General features: G+C 43.0%; 1 protein-coding gene across 1 annotated transcript in view; it reads left to right on the forward strand.

The window, feature by feature from the left end:
* LOC142157760 (cytochrome c oxidase subunit 4 isoform 1, mitochondrial-like) overlaps positions 1 to 25156 on the forward strand; it is a 67937-nt gene that overhangs the window by 28651 nt on the left and 14130 nt on the right. The window contains exon 4 of the mRNA XM_075211311.1: positions 6862 to 6996. Within this exon, the coding sequence (XP_075067412.1) occupies positions 6862 to 6996 (135 nt within the window). The remainder of the gene's footprint in view (positions 1 to 6861; positions 6997 to 25156) is intronic.

The following is a 25156-nucleotide window of genomic DNA, read 5'->3' on the forward strand; positions in this document are numbered from 1 at the left end:
ACAGTGGCCTGCAGAGCTAACACTCATCCTCGGAAATCTGCTCTACATTTTTCTGCAGAGCTGACGCTCACTCTCCTGAAATCTACACCACATAGTGGTCTGCAGAGCTGACGCTCACCTTTCTGAATCTACTTCATCTGCCACACAGTGGCCTGCAGAGCTAATGCTCGTCTTCGGAAATCTACTCTACTTTTGTCTGCAGAGCTGACGCTCACTCTCCTGAAATCTACACCACATAGTGGTCTGCAGAGCTGACCCTAACCTTCCAGAATCTACTTCTTCTGCCACACAGTGGTCTGCAGAGCTAATGCTCATCTCCGGAAATCTTCTTTACTTTTGTCTGCAGAGCTGACGCTCATCTCCTCCCCTCATCTGCCACATAGTGGCCTGGAGAGCTTACGACTATCTCCGGCATCTACGCTGCCATTACTTACAACATTGACCTCTCTTCCTACGGTACTATTTCCTGTAGCCTTCCCAAGGGCTTCCGTACAGTGCTCTTAGTAGGGACCGCGACCTGCGAGGTAGACGCGGCTAAGCCCATACCGCTTTGCGACGGTTCCTGGTGAACACCGTCTCCTCATTAGACTCCCCGCCCTGCTGGAGTAGTGCTAAACTGTACGAACCTCTAGGATTCGCTGCATCTACCAAGTCTCCTCATAAGAACCGTGACAGATAAAGCATCAGCTATGTGGAGGTCCTTACCACACTTGTACACGGCATTGAGATGGTACCTTTGGAGCTTGAGCATGAACCGTTGGATATGTGCAGAAGCAGTGTGTATACAGTCAGGTCCATAAATATTGGGACATCGACACAATTCTCATATTTTGGGCTCTATACACCACCACAATAGATTTGAAATGAAACTAACAATATGTGCTTTAACTGCAGACTTTCAGCTTTAATTTGAGGGTATTTACATCCAAATCAGGTGAACGGTGCAGGTATTACAACAGTTTCTATATGTGCCACCCACTTTTTAAGGTTTCAAAAGTATGGGGACAATTGACTCCAAAGCTATTTCATGGACATGTGTGGGCTATTCCCTCATTATTTCATCATCAATTAAGCAGGTAAAAGGTCTGGAGTTGATTCTAGGTGTGACATTTGCATTTGGAATCTGTTGCTGTCAACTCTCAATATGAGATCCAAAGAGCTGTTACTATCAGTGAAGCAAGCCATCATTAGGCTGAAAAATCAAAACAAACTCATCAGAGAAATAGCAAAAACATTAGGCATGGCCAAATCAACTGTTTAGAACATTCTTAAAAAGAAAGAACGCACCGGAGAGCTCAGGAACACCAAAAGGAAGACCACAGAAAACAACTGCGGTGGATGACAGAAGAACTTTTTCCCTGGTGAAGAAAAACTCCTTCACAACAGTTGGCCAAATCAAGAACACTCTCCAGAAGGTAGGTGTATATGTGTCAAAGTCAACAATCAAGAGAAGACTACACAAAAGTGAATATAGAGGGTTCATCACAAGATGTAAACCATTTGTGAGCCACAAAATCAGGAAGACCAGATTAGAGTTTGGCAAACAACATCTAAAAAAGCCATTACAGTTCTGATACAACATCCTATGGACAGATGAGACAAAGATCAACTTGTACCAGAGTGATGGGAAGAGAAGAGTATGGAGAAGGAAAGGGACTGCTCATGATCCAAAACATACCACCTCATCAGAGAAGCACGGTGGTGGTAGTGTCATGGCGTGGGCATGTATGGCTGCCAATGGAACTGGTTCCCTTGTATTTATTGATGATGTGACTGCTGACAAAAGCAGTAGAATGAATTCTGAAGTGTTTGGGGCAATATTATCTGCTCATATTCAGTCAAATGCTTCAGAACTCATTGGACGGCGCTTCACAGAGCAGATGGACAAAGACCCGAAGCATACTGCCAAAGCAACCAAAGAGTTTTTTAAGGCTAACAAGTGGAATGTTATGCAATGGCCATGTCAATCACCTGACCTGAATCCGATTTGAGCTGCATTTCACTTGATGAAGACAAAACTGAAGGGAAAATGCCCCAAGAACAAGCAGGAACTGAAGACATTTGCATTAGAGGCCTGGCAGAGCATCACCAGGGATGAAACGCATCGTCTTAAAAACTGATAGTTTGATGTAGGATTGTTTAGTTTGTCCCATTACTTTTGGTCCCTTATAAAGTGGGAGGCACATATAGAAACCGTTGTAATTCCTACACCGTTCACCTGATTTGGATGTAAATTCCCTCAAATTAAAGCTGAAAGTCTGCAGTTAAAGCACATTTTGTTTGTTTCATTTGAAATCCATTGTGGTGGTGTATAGAGCCCAAAATATGAGAATTGTGTTGATGTCCCAATATTTATGGACCTGACTGTAGGTGTGGTGAAACGAGGTATTAATATCACCTCAACCAGTCTGCACCTCGTTTCTCACAAACTGTGGACTATAAAAACATATACTTTTCTAGCCCTCTGGTTTCCCATATTTGTCATTCATATTTAAACTTGTATATATTCTATTTGAAAGTAGCTAAAATGTCTGCCAGCATGTTTTTCTTATCTTGCAGACTAGTCCATTGTTTCAGCCTAGGCAAAAGGATTACTGCCCACCAGTCCTGTATGAATGTACATCACACCAGGGGGTCTCATATATTAAGATAGGGAAAAGGTCCACAGACAGAGCTCTATGTTTAATTACAGAGGACTGCATTATGTATTGAAATGTAATGTGTCTGGATTGTGATCTCTCCTGTTTAAACAAACTCTGCTGTATAGCCACCGAACAATACCTATCCTTAATTATATCAAGAGTGACTCATCTGCTACCCCTTTGTCTGTATGTTTTCCTGTGAAAAGGTAAACACAGAAAAGGACCAATAAGGCAGGTCCTGAAATTGATGCGGAGGTCATTTTTGGGCTTAAAAGAGAGCTCCAGAGGACAGTAAATTGGCATTCACTACTGAGTGATAGCTGAAGTCAGTCTGGCATTGAGATCAAGATCTCTGCCCCTGACAGGAAAGGGACAATCGGACCCTGGAGTACTGACTTGGCCCTGATCTACCTCTCCAGGTCTTAGGGAGTTGTGTGTCTGCCAAAAGTGGAGTGACAGTGACTCAGGACCACTGCCTTACTAGTAGCCTCAAAGGAGAGAGGGGGAGAAGCTTGGATGGATAGACAGCAGTCCCTGAAAGTGACAAGGATACTGGTGAGGTGCTTTATACCTGGTACGTTGTCTATGCCAGACTGTAGTGTTATTTGCTGCAAGTTATTATTTAAATATGTTTATTGCTATTTGGTGCTACCATTTTGTTAAATAAACTTATTTATATTATTTTGGATATTTGCCTGGATGATTTTGAACCTTGATATCGGTAGCGGGTAGGCCAGCTGTGCGGCACAGAGACTTACATTAAATCCGGTATCTTCACAATACGTTTGCGGAGAATAGTGATCAGTGGTTGGTGATCTGTTTCAACCACCACTGAACGTCCATAGATGAACTCATGGAACTTTGGACAGGCAAAGTCAAGGGCAAGCAGTTCCTTTTCAATCTGAGAGTATCATGACTCAGTGTCTGTAAGGGCTCTGGACGCAAAACTGATTGGTTTGTTGCGCTGCAAACAGACAGCACCAAGACCATGCTGGGTGGCATCAGCAGAGATGACCACAAGAACATGTACATCAAAGAACTGGAGCACTGGGCTAGAAGTGATCATAACCTTAAGGAGAGCAATAGCATCAGCATGACAGTCCAAACAACACCATTCAATGTCATTGTGTAAAAACTGGCGGAGCGGAGCTGTAACGTCACTGTAGTGAGGCAGAAATTTTGAAAGGTAATTTGTCATACCTAGAAATCGCTGCAAACTCAGCTAGTCTGTGGGGTTGGGCATCTGCTGGATGGCCCGTGTCTTGGCTGGATCCAGCTTGACACCCTCTGAGGTTAGAAGGTGACCAACATATAAGAACTCAGTAACTCTGAAACGACACGTGTCAGGGTTTAACCGCATGTTGATTTCACAAATCCTGTGGCGGACTTTGCGGAGGCACATGTCATGTTCCTCCATGGTGCGACCCCACACGAGTATGTCATGAATGATGATTTCACAAGGGTGTCTCTCAAAGAGGTGTTCCATGCTGCGTTGGAACACTTCACTGCCACTAAAGATGCCATAGGGCATTCGGAGGAATGCATGTCTGCCCAGAGGTGTCATAAATGTAGTGAGTAAGGATGACTCCTTGTCCAATGTGATCTGCCAGTACCCGCACTTGGCATCCAGAGTGGTGAATATCTTTGCATTTGGCATGTTGGCAATGACTTGCTCCCAGGTCCTGAGGGGGTGATGCATTCTAATCAGAGCTTTATTCAGATGCACATGTTCAATGCAGATGCGTATTGAACCATCCATTTTAACTGCAGCAACCATGGCCAACACCCACGGGGTGGCTTCTACCACTGGAGCAATCACACCTAATGTTGTTATATGAATTATTTCCGCTATCACTTTATTTTTCATGGCCAAAGGCACCCTTCTGGGAGCACTCACTAGGAAGAACAGTCTTATCAAGACACATGTGATATGTGACACAGAGTATTCCAATGGTCTCGCAATTGAACAGATCAGCAAAGTCTCAATTCTGGAATATCCTGTTGCGGCACATGCACATTAGCACTTAATGTTATTAACCCCAGTTTTATACTGTCCGGCAGACCTAGCAAAGGTTTGCCATTACTATCCACAATATGAAATTGCAGCGGGACACCTGTGGACTGAAACGTGGCCATACCTACAGTCTTGATTATCTGGCCACTGTAAGCATTCGGATTCACTGTGTGAGAACAGTCAATAAGTGTCCTGGGGTTTATGCACTGGAGGATTTCATGTGACATGACAATGCATTTGGTGCCAGTGTCAATTTTCATTTTGATGGTGTTATTTGTCTCCTTATCAACCATGGTAGTAAATATTTCACCTTTTTCAGCCCTGAGGTCAACACTCTCACAGTGAAGACCGGTGTCAGGATTGTTTTCTGGCGGTGTATCTACTGTATGGACTCGATGCGGCGGGCTGCTGGAATGTGCACTGTAGTGTTGCCTGTCATCAGTTTTGGGCTTGGACCTGCACCAGCGAGCAACGTGATTTTGTTTACCACAGGCATTGCAGCGTTTATGAAAAGCAGGACATTTGTGACATTCATAGGAATGGCGACCGCCGCAATTCACACAGCGTGTTTGTGCAGCTCGTGTTACCGGAGGTCACATATATCAGACTCTTATTTCAACTCAATTTGCACTTTTGCGGGACTGCTCATGTAATATGCATATGTGTATAGCAGTGTCCAGTGTCAGTGGCTTCTCCCACAGGAGATGCGTACGAGTGACATCATCATAAGTCCCACACATAATTCTGTCCTTGATAAGCTCACTTGATAAGTCATCATATTCACATTTCTTTGCTAATAGTTTCAATCTGGCAGCATATGACTGGATGCTTTCAGAGGGTCTCTGCACAGTAGTGTTAGATGCATGTCTGTCCATTATGAAATTTTTCACTGTTAACCATATCTCATCAAATTTTTTTATTAGTGTGTCTGGACCCTCCTAATCCTCCTCCTCTGAATAGACAAACATGTCAGAGTTATCTACAGCTTCAGCACCAGCTAAATTGAGCAGGGTGTATGCCTGTACCTTTTATTTATTTGTCTGAGAGTCAAACACAGCAGTATACACAACATTCCTTCTTCAATATGAGCCATGCGTCCGTGATGGCGTTGTGAAAAACAGGGGCGGGCTGGCCTGGGGGACAGGGGGCATTGGTCCCCCCAGGCCGCTCATTCTCACCGCTGTGCGTCGAGACCTTGTGCCATCGCAGCCAACCTTCTGACACCATGTAGAACTGTCTGAGTTTAAATCAAAAGCAGAGGCTGGAGAGCTGTGAAAATATGTCTTTACTGTGTGGTATATACTGAGAACTGAAGATGGCTGCCAGGTATTTCCTGTCATTCAGCACTTCCTGAATGGCAAGTGGATGGCAGTGATGTCCCTTCCACCAAACACACATAGTATACATCTACAGTAGTGTACAGAGATTTAGATTAATTCAAATATAGCTGATAGTTGTGGAAAAGCGGTTACTGACATTCTTGTACCCGTGACATAGGCGATTCATCAGATGAGCACCAGAAACTCTGGAATAGGTGATTGCTAAGCACAGCTTCATATCTTTTCAGTTTTACTCTGTAAAGCTAATCTGACTGAACAAAGCATCAAGGTTATGAGAAGGGCAAGTAACTACTGTGTACAAATGGTTGATTTAACAAAACAAATTTAATTAATAACACCAGAAAAGTAAGTCATTTCAACACTTAAATGCAATTTATGGTAATATATATAAAAACATTTTGAGAAATAATATACCCAAACACGGACAGATATTGTTGCTTGACCAAAGGATAGCACTATCCGAATCTATGTCTATGTTGGTCACACGTATGTGCAGCCAAATAATAGAGATGTGCTGTTTGGATCCTATGGCGTGCTTATCATCTGACTGCATTTTCTGCAATCCTCAATAATATCTGATCAATTCTCGCACGTACAGCAATTTGTGGCCAATTTATTCTAAAGTGGCCAAACTGGTCATTAGAATATCTGGGTATTAGCAGCTTTAGTTATGAACATACAATATGGCTAAAAACAATGTTTATGGTTGCACTTATATCTTTCTTAGTCTATTGAATCATTTTAAACTTATCAGTGCATGTGTTTCAGAAGCTGTCATTTGTTACTCTTGTTAAATCTGAGACAATGATGTAGTATGCAGAATCATTGATGCATGCTTTATGACTGTATATATCTTCTCCTGCAGTGTATCGTATCACCTTCAACAAGTCCTATACAGAGATGAAGCAAGGGTCACCATCAGAGTGGAAAACCATAGTGGGTGCTGTACTCTACTTTGTGGCCTTTACTGGATTATATTACTTGTGGCAACTTAAATATGGTTAGTTGTGCTTTACATTTTCTTCACTGACATTTTGAGGAACATATACAAGATGTATACAAACCTTGACTCAAAAACTGTAACTCCTGGATTTGTGTTCCTTAATTTCCATCACTAAACTGTGGGATAAATTATATATAATGTATTATGTGTCCCACCGCTTGGTGATGGCCATTAAACAACACAAAGTAGCCACCTGGAGATGGCTACTCTGAGATAATTCATATTCTAATGTAAGGAAGAGTACATTGGCCATACCACACATAGATGGATGGCAGCAACTGCTTAGCAATAGCATTTAAACAACAGAGGTCCTGTCTGTCAGTGCAGCAGGTCAGTGTTTGACATTTATGTTATAGATTCTGCCAGTGATAAGCATGTGACTTTAAGACTACTGTTCTGTAAGTTCAATTTCTTTATAAATAAGGACAGATGGACACACATGGGGAATAAGAACTAAATCTGTATTTAGCAAACACAGAATACCTTTAACAGTATGACTTGTCTGTAACACATCTAAACACCAGGAAGAATAATACAGGAACAGGAAGGAGAAAACACAAGCTCATATGAGCTTGCATTGCCTATCAACCATTTCCCATCAAGGCAATAATCAGTTACATGTAATTAACTTTAATCTGTCTGTTGTAACTTTATTGTACCACAAATATTCTGCTAGGAATTCTCCTATTTAAAGAGGTCGTTTAGAAAGTCCCAACATTTCAAAAAGACATTAAGCCCCTTCCATGATCTGCCAAAACCGCACCCTGTCCAGGTTCCGCAAAACAGGAAAGTTCCACCCAAATAGGGACTGTTGGGAGATATACTTTAGACTTTGCTATTCACATCACCAGTTCTCTCTCATGTTGTGGCGTAAAATATTAAAAAGTCACAGCTATATTTTCAATGTTTCACTGAGCATGCACAAATTGCCGGGAAGAGAGGCGCTGGAAATGCCAGCACTGCCCTGGCTACCAGATACAGTTATTGGACACCATGTCATAAGAAAGGTCATGTGTATAACTTCTCAGGACATGGCAAGCACATACAGCAACGTACCATGAAATATAAGATTTATTAAACAAACCACAGGCATTATCTCACAACTATCCTTTGTTCCCCATATTGACTCTACATCTAAATCATGTTACATACATCTAAAAAACATTTCCAAAATACGCACATATCTCACACAAGACACTGCAAAAACTGTAATTCATGCACTTATCATCTCCCACATCAACTATTGTAATTCCCTCTTTACTGGTCTTCCCAAAATCAGTCTCAAACCCCTATAATCTATTTTGCATGCAGCAGTTAGATTGATTTTCCTTGCAAATTGTTCTTCCTCTGCTGAGCCACTCTGTCAGTCTGTACATTGGTAGCCTGTTAAACAAATCCAATCCACGCCGCCATCACCTCCTGCCTCTGTCTCCTGATGCCTCCTGCTCCGGTCCCCTCAGCCAGCCTCCTGACGCCTGATGCCTCCCTGGCCCGGTCTCCTCAGCCAGCCTCCTGTCGCCTGATGCCTCCTGGTTCGGACTCCGTTTCCCGCTCCTCCAGCCCTGCCTGACTCCGATGGAATTCCACGTGCCGCTCCCTGATCTGGACCTTTTCCCGCCTGCTCTGGACTCTGTGGATCTCTTTGGACCTCCTCCCTGCTTTGGATCTTCTCCTGCCTGGTGCTCCACTGTGATCCACCCACCGCTGACCCCTGTTCCTGTGGACTCTCATCCCGGTCCTCCTGCTCCCGTGGGCACCCATCCTGGACATTCTGCTCCCGTGGACACTCATGATCCGGATGTACTGGTGATCACTCTGCTCTCCTGATTGTCTGCTTCTCTGACTGTTATTGCACTGTTTTTCAGCTGCACATGACTGGTTTGCTCTGATTATCCGTTTGCTCTGCCTTCTCATTCCCCACTATTGCTGTACCTTATTGCTTTAATCTGTCATTTATTATTATTGTTATTGTTCCCCATCCACTGTTCTATTGTCATTGTTCCCCATCCACTGCGCTTCATAGTACCTGTACATTAGCCTCCTCTTCTGAGTGCACCTCACCTCTCCCCCCTCACTCTGTCCCCTCCTCTCTCCTGTGTCGCTCCCTGCTCCCCTGTGTTGCTCCCTGCCCCCCTGTCTCCCACCATGCCGCCCCGCTCAGCTCCTATACCCATCCACTCTCCTCGCCACTTTCATGGTTCCACCTCTCATTGTCCCATCTCTCACCTCCCCCCCCCTCGCTCCATCAACCCTGATAATCTTATCCACATCTCCCCTCTTCCCTCCCTCCCCTTCTCATGTGCCCTCTGGAACGCCAGGTCCATCCGAAACAAACTCCCCTCCATCCATGACCTCTTCATCTCCAACTCTCTTAACCTCCTCGCCATCACTGAAACCTGGCTCTCCTCTTCTGACACCGTCTCACCTGCTGCTCTCTCCTACGGGGGTCTCTCCTTCACCCACTCCACCAGACCTGACGAACGTCCAGGAGGCGGAGTGGGCCTCCTCCTATCCCCTACCTGCACCTTTCGGGTCATTCCCACTATACCTTCACTCTCTTTCTCCTCATTTGAAGTACACTCCATCCGTCTCTTCTCCCCCATCCACCTCCGCGTCTCTGTCATCTACCGTCCCCCTGGCCCCACCTCCCGTTTCCTTGACAACTTCGCTGCCTGGCTCCCTCACCACCTTTCCTCCGACCTTCCCTCCATCATTCTTGGTGACTTTAACATCCCCACTGACAACTGCTCTGACCCCGCCACCATCAAACTTCTCTCCCTTTCCACCTCTCTAGGCCTCACTCAGTGGACCTCTTCCCCCACCCACTGTCTTGGTCACTCCCTGGACCTCATCTTCTCTCATCTCTGCGAACTTTCTGAATTCTCCAACTCTCCCTTCCCACTCTCCGACCACCATCTCCTCTCCTTTACTCTGTCCTCCTCCCAGGCTCCCACCTCGCCAAAATCTACCTTCACTAGGTGCAACCTTGACGCCATTGACCCCGCCTTATTCTCCTCCTCTCTCGATACTCTCCTTTCACCTCTTTCCTCCCTGGCCTGCCCTGGCCAGGCGTCCTCTCTCTACAACCTCTCCCTCATTACTGCCCTGGATGCTGTCGCCCCGGCCTCATCTGTCCGCCAGCGACGCCTCATTTCCCAACCCTGGCACTCCAAACTCACCCGCTTCCTTCAGAAGTGCTCTCGCACTGCTGAATGCCTCTGGAGGAAATCTCGCTCCCTGGCCAACTTCCTTCACTTTAAATTTATCCTCACCTCATTCTGCTCTGCTCTCTCCCTTGCTAAACAATCCTTCTTTAGGTCCCTCATCTCTTCTCAGTCCTCCAACCCCCGCCGCCTCTTTGCCACCTTCAACTCCCTCCTCTCTCCACCCCCCCCTCCTATCCCGACTTCCCTCTCAGCTTCTGACTTCGCCACATTTTTCTCTTCCAAAATCGAGGCCTATAGACTGAACATCTCCTCCTCCCATCCCCCTCCATCCTCCCTTTTCCCCTCACCTCCCCCCAACAACCAACTCTGGTGCTCCTTCTGCCCCACTTCAGGTGAAGAAGTTCGCTCACTTATTCTATCCTCTCCACCCTCTACCTGTCCTCTCGATCATATCCCCTCTCGCCTCCTCCGCTTGCTCTCTCCCACTGCCTGCTCTTACCTTGCCCACCTCTTCAACCTATCACTCTCCTCTGGCGTAGTCCCCTCCTCATTTAAACACGCTCTCATCTCTCCCATCCTCAAAAAACCCAATCTTGACCCCAACTCTCCTGCTAACTATCGCCCTATCTTACTTCTCCCCTTTGCCTCTAAACTACTTGAGAGGATTGTCTGCAGCCGCCTCACCAGACACCTCTCGGACTATTCCCTCCTTGACCCTCTCCAATCTGGTTTTCGCCCCCTGCACTCCACCGAAACTGCCCTGGCCAAAGTTACCAATGATCTACTTTTAGCCAAATCCAAGGGTCCCTTCTCCCTACTCATCCTCCTCGACCTTTCTGCGGCCTTTGACACCGTAGACCACCCCCTCCTGCTACAAACGCTCCTCTCTCTTGGCTTATCTGGGTCTGTCCTCGCCTGGTTCACCTCATACCTCGCTAACCGCTCCTTCTCTGTATCCACGTCTGGCTCCTCCTCCACCCCCTCCCCTCTTCCTGTCGGAGTCCCTCAGGGCTCTGTTCTCGGCCCTCTACTCTTTTCACTCTATACCTCCTCCCTTGGTGCTCTCATCTCCTCCTTCGGTCTTCAGTATCACCTTTATGCCGATGACATCCAACTCTACACCTCCTCGCCTGATCTCTCCCCCATCCTCCTCTCTCGTGTATCCGACTGCCTCTCTGCCATCTTCTCCTGGATGTCCTCCCGCTTTCTCAAAATTAACATCTCTAAAACTGAACTCATTGTCTTTCCTCCCCCCAGGCTCCCCTCCCACCACGACCTCTTTATCACCGTCAACAGCACCACCATCTCTTCTGTCACCCAACTTCGCTGCCTGGGCGTTACCTTCGACTCCTCTCTCTTTTGCACCCCACATTCAATCCCTCGCCCAAGCCTGTCGCTTCCAGCTTCGCAATGTTGCCCGCATCCGGCCCTTCCTCTCTCAGGATGCCACCAAAATCATCATCCACGCACTCATTATCTCCCGCCTCGATTATTGCAACCGCCTCCTCTCTGGGCTACCCCTCTGCCACCTTGCCCCCCTCCGCTCTATTCTCAATGCGGCTGCAAGACTCATCTTCCTCTCTCGCCGCTCCTTCTCCGCATCCCCCCTCTGCTTTGCCCTTCACTGGCTCCCCATCCCCTACAGAATCCTTTTCAAACTCCTGACCACCACGTTCAAGGCTCTTTCCCAGTCCACTCCCCCCTATATCTCTAACCTCCTCTCCATTCACACTCCTGCCCGCTCCCTGCGCTCGGCCAATGACCGTCGCCTCTCCTCCACCCTGGTCACCTCTTCCCACTCCAGAATCCAGGACTTCTCCCGTGCAGCCCCCCTTCACTGGAACAACCTCCCTCGCTCCATCCGTCTCTCTCCCAATCTAAGCTCCTTCAAACGAGCACTTAAAACTCACCTCTTCCTTAAAGCCTACCATCCTTCCACCTAACCCATATTCCCCTCTCTCCTCCCGGCCCCTTCTCCCTCCCATATGCATCAACTGACTCCCTTTGTGCCTGAGTATTGTTTACCCTCCCTTAGGATGTAAGCTCACTTGAGCAGGGCCCTCTTCCCTCCTGTATCCATACCTGTTCTTCTGCTCCGTCCTTACTGCATTAGCCTGCCTGGAGCCTCTGAAGTTGGGTATTTATTGTTTATTGTTCAGTAATGTCTTACCCTGTATAGTCTACTGTTTTGTACAGTGTACGGTGCTGCAGAACCCTTGTGGCGCCAAACAAATAAAGGATAATAATAATAATAATAATAATATAAAATTCTTCTACTAACTTACAAGCCAGTCAACAAAATTGCACCAACATACATTTCCTCACTTGTCTCAAAATATCTCCCAACACGACAACTTCGTTCTGCACAAGATCTGAATTTCTTTCACTCTCATCATATCCTTCCATTCTCGGTTACAGGACTTTTTCGTGCTGCATCCACTTTGTGGAATTCCCTCCCTTGGCTTTCCTCTAGTATTCAAACCTTCAAGAGTTTTCTGAAAACCCACCTCTTCAGACAAGCTTATAATTTTCCTCAACTACCCTCTTAATCTCCCTAGGTCAGGGGCGGACCCAGACATTTGCCCTACCCGGGGCGATTTTAGGGGGGGGCGATTTAGGCCCCGCCCCCTTTCTGTGTTCTAAGGCTGCCGGCGGCTGCACAGTATGTGCAGGTCCGTTCAGCAGTGAAAGTGTGCTGTCCCGCTGCTCTGATTGTGTTTAAAACACAATCAGAGCAGCCGGGAAGCATACTGTCACTGCTGAACGGACTGTGCACAGTGTGCAGCTGTCGGCAGCAAGCCCCTGGTAGTGAGGGCGATCGCCCCAATTGCCCCCCCCCTTCCCTGGATCCGCCACTGCCCTAGGTTACCCTATTACCACCCTCTACACAGCTAACACAGTATAACAACCATCTGACCAACATGGTTGTGTGCATACAGCCCACTAAAAACTTTTCACCTTTGCATTCTAGATGAAAAAATATGCACTATGATGTAGCACGTGCCCTTGTGTATCAAACTCCCATTGTCCTATAGATTGTAAGATTGCAAGCAGGGCCCTCTTATCTCTATATTTGTATGTATTACACAGTATTGTTTTAATACTGTTTGTTCCCAATCACAAAGCGCTACGAAATTTGCTGGCGCTATATAAATGTTGATGATGATGATGATGAATGTTAAGGGGTGAGACCGACAGTCAGCAAAAAAATAAAGCACAAATCTATCACAACACATTTTAAAAGGTCAAGGCTCAGCATAAAAGTTTGTATTCTTTATTTATGGTATTATAGAGTGTAAGTTTGCCCCGTAAAATGATGTCAGTCAATATTAAACATAGGGATCTATTTATTGTAGGGCGAAAAGCCCTATATCTGTTTTTTCTCTATACACCAAGGGTTCTCTGCCGGCAATAGGAATGGTGTTGCCGGCAGTAGACACTGGTGGTAAGATACAAGTGCTATTGCCAATGTAAAAAAATAAATTAATAATAAAAATAGTAAAAAATAGATAAAAAAAAAATTAAAAATGTAAAAAAACTATTCCCCAATTAAAAAATTCACCAAGATTCACCAAGTCTTGCCATTGAAAGCTTCCCCATTCAAAGGATAGGGAAGCCTGCAGCAATAAAAGTACATCCGCAATCCTACTTCTGTTATTTTCATCTGTGGATGGCTACAATAGAGGGAAATGAAAGAAAATATTTGTATTCTTTGAATAAAGCATTTTTTTAATTGAGGAATAGTTGTTATATATATTTTTTTTAAATTTTAATCTATTTTTTACTATATTTATTATTAATTATTTTTTTTACAAAGTGCAACGGAAAACCTAATTCAGTTCTATTACGCATCAATGACCCGGCTAGTCAGGTCACGCATGTGCAGATCACCTGAGACTAGCTTGGCGAACGGTGAGTTAACCCTCACCTCTCCAAGCGAGTATCACTCAGCTACCCCAGCATAAGTATACAGCTAAATATAAACTGATTAAAACAATAGTTTACACCTCTACAATACAATTTTTTCTGAAGTATAAGATTGCATACATTATAATTATATTTCTCATTATGACAAGATGCGTAAGTAAAATATTACCTTGGTCATATTGTGTTATGGCCAATAGGTGGCACCATATTTCACTTTTTCATTAGAATTGTCAATGGGACATCTCCCTTGCCTGCTTACTTTTTGTAGCATATTCTCTGTTTGTTGCATCCACATTCAGTCATGTGCCACCCTCTTCAGCTGGAACACCTGCTGTTTTCAGTCTGCCACGTGTTTCCAAGCCAACATTATATACAGCAATCAGCTTTTTAGTGCGGCGTCTGATCTGAGCAGATTTGGCAATGACAGCAGCATCCTATAACTAGAGATGGGACAGTTGATTCGCATGAGGTTTGCTGAACACTTGAATATGATTGTTAATAATAGCATCCTACAACTAGAGATAGGAGAATTGATTCAACCAATTCTGAAATTTAAATTCATGAAAATAATCTGTGCTTACTGGAGAATCAGGTAAATCATAGTCAGGAAATGTAAGGAAGCCAATCGGCAAGTATCAACAAATGTCTCAAGCATTTAGCAGTTTAAAAGGCGTTTATATTACCTCTGCTACTTATGGACGCAATTTGGGAGTTGACGATTAGTGGCCTGGCCCCTGACTATCCATCACTTCTGTGAACACTGAGGAGGGCATTTATAAAGTTCGAAATGTCCAATGTGCAGCACAAAATCAGCTTTGGTCCCAAGGTGTGCTTTGATTTGCCCATGTGTGTCTAGACTTAGATGCATGAAGTAGGAGCACCAGTGCCCCTCTTTATGTAGAGTAGTGCAAAAACGAGATTTATGGAGTTTTGCTGCTCCAAGGGTCACCACGCCCCCTTGCCACCTGCAACATATTCCTTGAAGTATGCTAGGTGAACCATGTAGACACACTGGTTCAAAGCCAAGGCAATTTGTGGTGCTGATTGAGTATCTTCACAAATGTTCTCTATTTGCTAGATGTCTGAACCGATCAGCAGCATTGCCTGATTTCCTTATTTTTTATTTAACTTTCTCATTAGTTTCTGCACTTGCCATGAGAGCCATTAACTATCTGTAGATAGTAAATGGCGTAGATATAGTATAGATAGTGTAGATATACACAAGCAATCCATTGTGCTATCAACCAGTGTATTTGTAAAAACACACTCACTGCCACAAAACACATTTTTTGTCATACTAACAACCAATTTGTCCACCATCTCGTATTAAAGCACTTTTCATTGTGAAGTCATAATATCCAGTTTACTTGTATTTACTGCCAGGGAGGTAAAAATAAGAATTTTGAGCCAATATTTGCTCAAATCACAGAGGACAGAATAGGGTCTAAACAATGGTCGAAGTGGACTGGTAAACAGCAGTATGGCATACCACCAACTCTCCTTCTGCTTTGATTGTAAAACTATCAAATTCCATTCACTTATATTTTTCATACCACCACTTCTAAATTTCCACTTCCCATAACTGTTTTATTTAATTTTCCATAAAAGATTGTTAGGAAATGGGAACTCTATACTTTAAAAATAAATGCGTTCATTTGTTGTGTTCAGCTCCACTTTAATGGCCTGTTATCAATGCTGTGAGGGTAAAATATTTAAATTGATCACCAAGACCATTATTGAGCAGCTTGCAGAACCAGCAAGTTTACATAGATAAATGGCCTGCATTAAGTTTGCAATAGGATTCCATTTCATTAACACACTTGTTTTTAGATGTGAAACATCATTTCACCTATGTTCTGGAGACTAGTGGTGTTTAACCGATCCCTACTGTCAGGATGCCATTGTTCTGGGAAGAGTTGGGTTTGAATAAAATATATTGCAAGATTTATAATCAGTGGAACTCAAAAACAGACTCTTGGGGGCGTATTCAATTGTTAGCGGTAACGCTGATAAACGAGCGCTCAAAAAATATTACCGTTTATACGGTAATATTGCGTGCGAAAAGCGTTAATACGGTAGTTTACTCGCGAAATTTCAGCTCGCCGCTCAGGGGGCTGCGAGCTGAAATTCCGCGAGTAAATACCGTATTAACGGTAAGATTTTTTGAGCGCTCGTTTATCAGCGTTACCGCTAACAATTGAATACGCCCCTTGGAGTTCTGACCCACAGGTTGTGTGTTTGTGTTCTAGAGCACAGTGCAGGGTAGAGGAGATTGGTGACAGCTACTGAAATAAGTTTCTTCACTACCAGATGGTGGCAGCAGCTCTTTGTCTATTAGCTCTGACCTTTACCTCAAAACATATTTCATGTCTCTGCCATCTTACTTCATGAGACATATCCGTAGACGCTGTCCTAATAGTGACAGGAACATGAGATTACTGTATTGTCCTGGCCTTTCTATACATTAACTACCCTACAAAATATGTGTGTGTGTGTATATATATATGTGCATATATATATATATATATATATATATATAGATATATATATATATAGAGAGAGAGAGAGAGAGAGAGAGAGAGTGGCCACAGCAATATTATAAGTAATTCCTACATATGGTGAAAGAGATGATCGTTACTTGCTACCAATCTTAAAATATGTACATTTTTCATTTCTTGTTCTATCAATGGGCAAGTAAAACATCTATTCAATTAAGCTAAGTAATACCATACTTGCCAACTCTCCCGGAATGTCCGGGAGACTCCCGCATTTTGCGAGAGTCTCCTGGACTCCCGGGTGAGTGTGGCAATCTCCCGAATTCTGCCCACTTCCTAGTGAAGTGGGCAGAATTAGATCCCAAACGCCGTGAATCGCGGCATTTGGCCCCGCGGTTTGCGTCATAACATCACAGGGGGCGGGGCCGAAATGACGCGATTTTGGCCGCCCCGCCCCCTCACGCCCACCTTCACTGGCTGGCTACCGGAAGAGAGCTGAAGAAAGTAGGTAAGTATGAGTAATACATTTGAAATAAAAATACTAAACAAAAATTTAATTATACTTCAACAAGCAGTTCAATTATCTTAACATGCCACTACACTAATAACAAAATGTAAAGAGGGATAAAAAATTAGCACTTTCCGGGGGGTATTCAATTGTCAGCGTTAACGCTCTCAAACGAGCGCTCAAAAAATCTTAGTGTTAGTACGGTAATTACTCGCGGAATTGCAGCTCGCAGCTCCCTGAGCGGTGAGCTGAAATTCCGCAAGTAAACCACCGTATTAACGCTTTTCTAGCGCAATATTACCGTATAAACGGTAATATTTTTTGAGCGCTCATTTTTTTTCGTTAACGCTAACAATTGAATACCCCCTCCCTGTTCAAACAATAAAATTAAATTAAACTGAACAAATAACAATGTAGTCCAATGACCAGTTCTGCTCCATATAATTAAATCTTCTTTTAACAACATAGTATATTACAACTTGTTTGACGCATATAACCTTGCTCTCGATGATTACAACACGTGTACGATTATCCGTTGTTTCACACAATTCTTCTTAACAGATGGATTCCTTTTACATATAGTAAGGGAAGAGGAAAGTTACCTAGAGTAATAGGTTTTTTATATATTTATTTGTAAAACGATAAAAAAGTGTTTCAATGCACTTTCAAAATTTTATCACTGTGAAGACATTGTAATAAATCTTAAAATATGTAAAGTGGCCTCCTACCAGAAAACACAAAGAGCACAGGAGACCTGGGGTGGTTCTCACTGGGAAAGAAGAAGCCAGAAGGAATCCACAGGTAGGAAGGAACTTTCAGAATCACCAACTGGCGCCCAACGCATTTTGATTTAAAGGAATCTTTCTGAAGGCGTGTCTTGGATATATGAAGCAGCCACTCCGCAGTGTAGTCCTTAGAGCAACTCGGCAGCAAATTATTCCAGATGTTGTCATTATGAGAAGGTCAATAAGTACAGCTCCCATTCATGCACTAAAGACCTCAGGGTGGTAAAAGCTTGCGTTTCCTATGTAATCAATAAAGAGTTTCCACCCACTAGCATTATTGTGGTTTATTTAAATGTATGCTCTATTGTGGAATGCAACCAGAAACAAAATTGGCTAAGGCTATCTATAAATGAGATTATCCTCACATAAAGAACTTGTTAGAATTGTTATTTCTGGGTACTGCCATCCATTTCCATGAAACTAATGTTTTTGCCAACCTGCTTTGTATTTACAAGGAGCAATGCCAGAGCAGCTGGAAAAATGAATACACTTAATAATAAGACAATTTATATTAGGCAATGTATATAATTTAGAATTCCATTATTGAAAAAAAAACATTATTTTGGAAACAGCATCTTAGGAAAAAATAACCTGCTATCAGTGTAATCTAGTTCCCAAATAGAGACAACTGTTGTTTCTACACTATGCACGTCAGGCTGTGTTGTGTTCTGTCACAGACTCCCATTCTCTTCTGCTCATGCCAAGTAAAGCAGTTTGGTCAGTTTTCCCTATGCAGTCTCACAGGAGCTGCTGGGCTGACATAAGAGCTGGCACTGTGGGGATACCTGCAAACAATTGCCAAAAGCCTAGATTTCAATTACTGCTCACAAAAAAACAAAGCAAGTTTACAAAACAACCTACTCTGATGTAAGTGTGATGCAGGTTATGTGAAGGGGAAGAGAGCAACAACAAGAAAAGATAGTGCTATTGCTTTGTTCAACAAAGCAAATACTCTGGCACAACACCCATGAAAGTGTTGCTTTGTTTTTGGTATGGCCAATGGCAGCGTGCTCTATTATTATTATCTTTTATTTATAAGGCGCCACAAAAGGTCAACAGCGCCGTACATGCAATTTACAGTAGTCTGCAATGCACAAACAGCAACAATAACACATTACATAATACATTATAGTAAAAAAAATGCTCTCTCAATTAAACTTACATTACTTTTGCGTATAAACTTGAACTAATTAACCATTGAACAATGTGATTTAATTAAATCTATTATCCAAAGTAGCATTTTTGTAAATATAAGTAATTATCTGGCTGATCGAATTTTTGCGTCCGCATGCTCAAACAGCTGCATTCTCTGTTGAATAGTTACATTATTTATCCAGGTAGAAACCAATCATCTCAACACATGCGCCTCTACAAATGCAGCCATTTTTACTCACTAAGTTCAGCACACAAGGCAAGCACATAACATTACAAGACATAAAAAAAAAAAAATTGTTTTCGTTTGTGATGATCCACACCATCATCAGTGATTCCCTTCATGTCCTAGTTTGCGCACACAATGCTTTCTGCTTCTTGAGAAGCAGAAACTAGTGCTGCATTTATCAGTTTGGCCAGTACACCAACAATGTGATTTGCTGAGTAGATCCCAAACGCATAAATGTCATAGTTGCCTATACTCCTGGAATGTCCGGGAGACTCCCGAATTTCTGGGAGTCCTCCCAGGAGAGCAGGACAACCTCACGCATACTGCCCACTGCGTTTATTTAAGTGCTGGGGGCAGGACTTATGACAAGATTCACACATCATCGTGCCCCCCCCCCCCTGCCGTTATAGGCTCTAATTGATGATGTAAATTTAGGGGTTCTGCCCCCACACACCCACCACCCCCGGATGCCAACTTGCCAAAGTTGGGATCTGGGGTCTACAAAAAAATGTATCTGCTCTAAAGGAATGTAGGTAAAATAAAATCATGGGAGTGAAAATAAAATACTTTTACTTATTATTCCCCAGTTACAATTGACACTAGTTTCTAATATTTAAAAGTTGTCTCTTCCATGATTGCAGCAGTGCCAGTAGGTTGAGGTTTACTATGTGCCTGAGTCTTCCTGGGCTTGGACTGTGCAGTGCAGATGCCAAACGCCCAGGTAGGATCTGCAGCTATAATTCATATGTATAGAAATAAAGGTTGTAGCGGTAGAAGGAATTACACAGGAGCTGACCTGAAACCATTTGCCTGTGCTGAGAATACCTTACATTTCCCCTTCTTGGGTAGAGTTAAGTGAGATAATATACTAAATGTTACTTAACTTTTCTCTGACAATCTGATTGGTCCACCCATGCTTTAACATTTTTTATTGCTATGACAGCTAATCAATGCTCAGTTGCCATGGCGAACATTATCCAGAGTGATGAGTTAATATAATATATATTATATCTACCTTTTTCCCCTTCTTCCCCCTTCTCTGGATCAGAACACAGTATGACAGATTTAAAAGTCTTAATACTGAAAGGTTTTTTAAAAATTACATGGAAAGAAAAATCTGGGAATTCAAGCTGTTAAGAACATTCCAATCATTGACTCAAGGACTCAAATAAACCCTGGATTTATGACCCACTACATAGACACACTTCACACCACACAGCAGAGTGACTCCAGATCTCTGAACTCCTAGGACTTTCACTCTTTCATCCATAACGAAAACCTCCGTTTTATTACTTTAACTTATCTTAATGATGTATCCCCCCCCCTGTACAAATTGCTTGATGTAACATCTCTTAAATGTTGTGCCCTTTCTCATTCATTTGTATACTTACCTGATGAAGGGGCCTCTGTGCTCTAAAAGCTAGCAAATATAAAAATTTATTTTGGTTAGTCAATAAAGGTATCACTCTTATAATACGTCTGTCTTTTTGACACAAAAGTATTCAACATCACATAGATTTTTCCCCCTATAGTATTTATATTCTGCAGGGCAGATAAGTAACGACTTTACAATGTGCAGGGAGCTGGCTCCAGGAGTGGATGTTGGTTACAATGTCTTTTATGTAATACTGACTCTAGCTGCTAACCCTGAAAATCATTTCAAACTATACATAGGAGCATAAATAATTTTATAGATCAATGAGGGCGAAAACAAGTCTAACGGAATCCAAGATGGTGGTATCCACATGCGTCAATCTTTTGGTAGAAGGAGCTGCGCAGATTGGGGCATTCATTGCTGAGCATAAACTAAGGGTTTTGTTTTCTAGGATGTGATTATTTACATAGGATTGAAGGGTGTAGAGAAGGTGCGTTTAGAGGGGCTTTCCTTGTTTAGCAGGGGGCCGTAGAGCATCTTTCTCCCTGTAAACGGAATGAATTTTTACATGTCCTCTGAGGTGGTAGAAACATGCCTTGGTCTACGTCTGCAACGGGACACCTTTCGCACCTTCCTGGTGCTCTTAACACAAAAAAGAACATTTGCAGGTCTAAAAAAATCATTCAAATATGTAATTACAAATATAATACAGACAGTCCTGAAGTTTCCTCATTCTCATGATTAATTTAAGACATTGGGGCTAAACTGTGGAGCACTTTTAGATTACAAAATATGGAAAAGTTTAAATTAATTTCCTAAAGTGATACAAGGGTGTATTTTGAGTGTCATTTTACCTTTTCTACCATGTACATACCCAGTTGGACATGCAAAAGCTACACTGAAGGGTCTATGCATCAATTAGATGTACTGCAAGTAAATATGCATCGCAGTAATGCATATTTATGCGCCACTTGAATGCATCATGCCGGGGCTACACTGGGAGCCCCGGCGAAGTGATCTCTCTCCTGCGATCTAATTTTCCAGCTTACCGGCACTTTAGCACTAACACTCTATCAGATTCTGCAGTGCCGAAGAGGCTTCAGCAGCATCCCATAGGTAATGGTAACGCCATCCTGAGATGGTGCTACCTGTCTATGCAATGCAAAGCTTATCAAAGCTTGATGCATTGCAGAACATTACAGTCCCCATAGTAATCTATGGGGACTGTGATGCTGTAAGATATATGCCTAAGCAGATGATATTTCTGTGAAATCTCCTCCGTTAGGCAGTTAATGCATAGCAAACATTCTGCGTTTACGCATGTTTTAAGTGTCAATTAAGCTTGATGCATAGAACCCTGAGTGCATTTATGGGGCAGTTTCAAACTCCACAATGAAGGTGTGCTGTGGGTGTGCTCTTTGTTATGTGCAAGTTGGAAAATTAGACACATTTTTACAAGTAGAAACAAGGCCTGATTAAGGGTCACAGCCGCCCCAGGCTACTACACTAGTTCCCCCCCCCCCCCCCCCCAGTGTGTGTGTAAATAATTTTTTTATATATATAGATATATATCTGTAAATAAAATTGTAAAACATTAATACATTAAACACACTTCATTATGCACTTCCTCTCTTACCTCATCTTGCAGTGTAGACTACCTGGTGTTCTCTTTTGCATGTTCTTGGAGTGTTGTCCGTTGGCTTCTGGAAACTTGGGAGTCCTGTATTTAAAAAAAATTGCAAAAAATATTGCAAAAATTGTATTATTGTGCAAAATTTTAACAAACCCTGAATGATACAAAACAACCCCCTAGTACAGACAGACAATAAAATATATGAAAATTATTTACACTCCTATAGTAACATCTACCAGCCCTGTCTATCTAGTATTTAGCATTCTAGTGACCGCTGAAACCACAGTCAGCATCCACATCACCGCCACACAATACAGAAATCCTGCCCTCTACAAGCTATTTCATCACCCCCCCACCAATTCATCCCCCCTGTCATTATTATCAACCCGCACCAGACAGTTTATGACCCCCCCTATCCAATTCACTAACCCCCTCCCCCGTAGCCAGTTCATTACCTCCCCATTGCTTTTTCATTAATCTCCCCTATCCAATTCATTAACCCCCCCTCTAGCCAGTTCATTACCTCCCCATTTTCACTTCATTAATCACCTCCCTCTAGCAATTTCATTAACACCCCCCATCCAATTGATATGCCCCCCTATCCAATTCATAAGCCCCCCCTCCAGCCAGTTCATTAATCCCCATTTTCACTTCATTAATCCCCATTTTCACTTCATTAATCCCCCCCTCTAGCCATTTCATTAACTCCCCCATCCAATTCATAAGCCCCCCCCCCCTCCAGCCAGTTCATTACCTCCCCATTTTCACTCCATTAATCCCCCCTATCCAATCCATACTAGCAGATCATTAATCCCCCCGTATCCAATTTATAAGATCCCCCCAGTCATCTCCCGCCCTCCACATCCGATGTGTCACCCCCCTGACAATTAACAAGCACTTACCTTGCTGTCTTCTGTTCTCCTCTGACCAGACGCCGGCGCTTCTGTCATCTTCACACGCAGCTAACAGCATCCAACGCTGTGTGATTAGTGTGAGTCACGTGAGATGTGAGATCTCACGTGACCACACTAAGCAATACACTGATAAGGCAGCTAACAGCGTTGGATGCTGTTAGCTGCGTGATTGGGTACAGGAACATGCGGGACCGCCCCCTTGAGGCCAGGGGCGGCCCCATTAGAGGAAAAAGAAGCCGATCACCGGCACTTGAAGAAAAAAAAAAGCCCAAAAAAACCAACAGCTTGTCAGTGTTCCGCGCTGCGCCCCCCCAGGACTCAGCGCTCCAGGCTGCAGCCTGATCAGCCTAGTGGTTGATCAGGCCCTGGGTAGAAACATACAATACACCGTTATATTTTGCGATTAGTAAATGACGTGATTGAGAGCAAAACATTTTGAGTGGAAAAAGAGGATTGTTTTTGGAAAAATAATCTTACAGATTTGTAGCTTTGAATCCATTGCTGCTGGTGAATATGTTTTTATTGTATTTATTTATTTTATGATGATATTGCATTGTGAATCAAGTTAACTAGGAAGTCAATGGTTTAATTTGTATTTCTCTGACCTTTTATTGTAGATAAGATAAGACATGTGTTTGAACAATGTTACAATGCTGTGAACACTGTAGGAATGTGTCCAAATTGTTATTCTTGTAGACAATAATTATTTTGAGCTTTAACTCCTTACTGTCAAACCTGATCTATCTACCAAAAACATCCCACTGTGTACTAAGTAAGTATAGTGCATCCAATGCAAGATTGCTATAAATGTCAGTTTTAGATAGAGATGGTCACTGACCCCCGTGTTTTGGTTTTGGATTCGGTTTTGGATCTGGATTACCGTCGTGTTTTGGTTTTGGTTTTGGTTTTGCAAAACCGCCATTGCGTGTTTTGGTTTTGGTTTTGGTTTTGTTTGGTTTTGTTTTGCTATTTTTTGGGAAAATCCATGTTTTTGGGCCTAAATTAACCCAATTTAGTGCTCCAACTGTTTTAGAGACAAGTAATCTAATTGTTGAGGTAATAAATCATCCAAAAAAACAGTTTAATTCTTCGTTGGTAGGCCTATTCTACACACAAAACAGATTGTCTTCCTCTCCATCTATGCATATTGGCAATGCAGCCATCGTCTTTGAATGTATATTACACCCTACACTTATAGTTAAATATGTAAAGAAATGGAAAAAGCCAGTTTGGTTTCTGTCTCTCAAGGCCCCCCTCCACTTGTATAAAATAGCAAAAAATTCAGCCATTATAGACTGTACAATATTAATTGACATGGAGAAAGCCAGTTTGGTTTCTGTCTCTCTAGGCCCCCCTCCACTTGTATAAAATACTAAAAAATTCAGCCATTATAGACTGTACAATATTAATTGACATGGAGAAAGACAGTTTGGGGTCACTCTGTCTCTCTAGGCCCCCCTCCACTTGTATAAAATACTAATAAATTCAGCCGTTATATACTGTACAATATAAATTGAAATGGACAAAGGCAGTTTGGTATCTGTCTGCATCAGATCCTCTCTCCACTAGGAGTAAAATAGAAAACTATTCAGCCGTTATATAATCTAGAATATAAATAGAAATTGAGAAAGGCAATTTGGTATCTGTCTGCATCATAATCATCAACATCATCATTAGCGCCCTCGTCGCCTACACAAATCTCCCCCTCATCCTCTTCTAATTCCAAAGTGGCATCCTCAATTTGGGTATCACCGGCTACACTCGGGCTATTAAGGCACACATCAGCAGAATGCTCACGATTAGACATCCCACTGTTGGATGGACTCTCCACAGGGATTGTTATCATTTGTGAATCAGAGCAAATATTCTCCTGTAATGCCTCACTGTTATCTTGCAGCTCGGCTTTGACGCGTAACAGTAGTTGTGCACCAATTGTAGGCTGGGTAACTTTTTGGGATCTGCCACTAATAGC

This window comes from Mixophyes fleayi, chromosome 5 (genome assembly GCF_038048845.1).
Source record: "Mixophyes fleayi isolate aMixFle1 chromosome 5, aMixFle1.hap1, whole genome shotgun sequence".
Lineage (NCBI taxonomy): Eukaryota > Metazoa > Chordata > Amphibia > Anura > Limnodynastidae > Mixophyes > Mixophyes fleayi.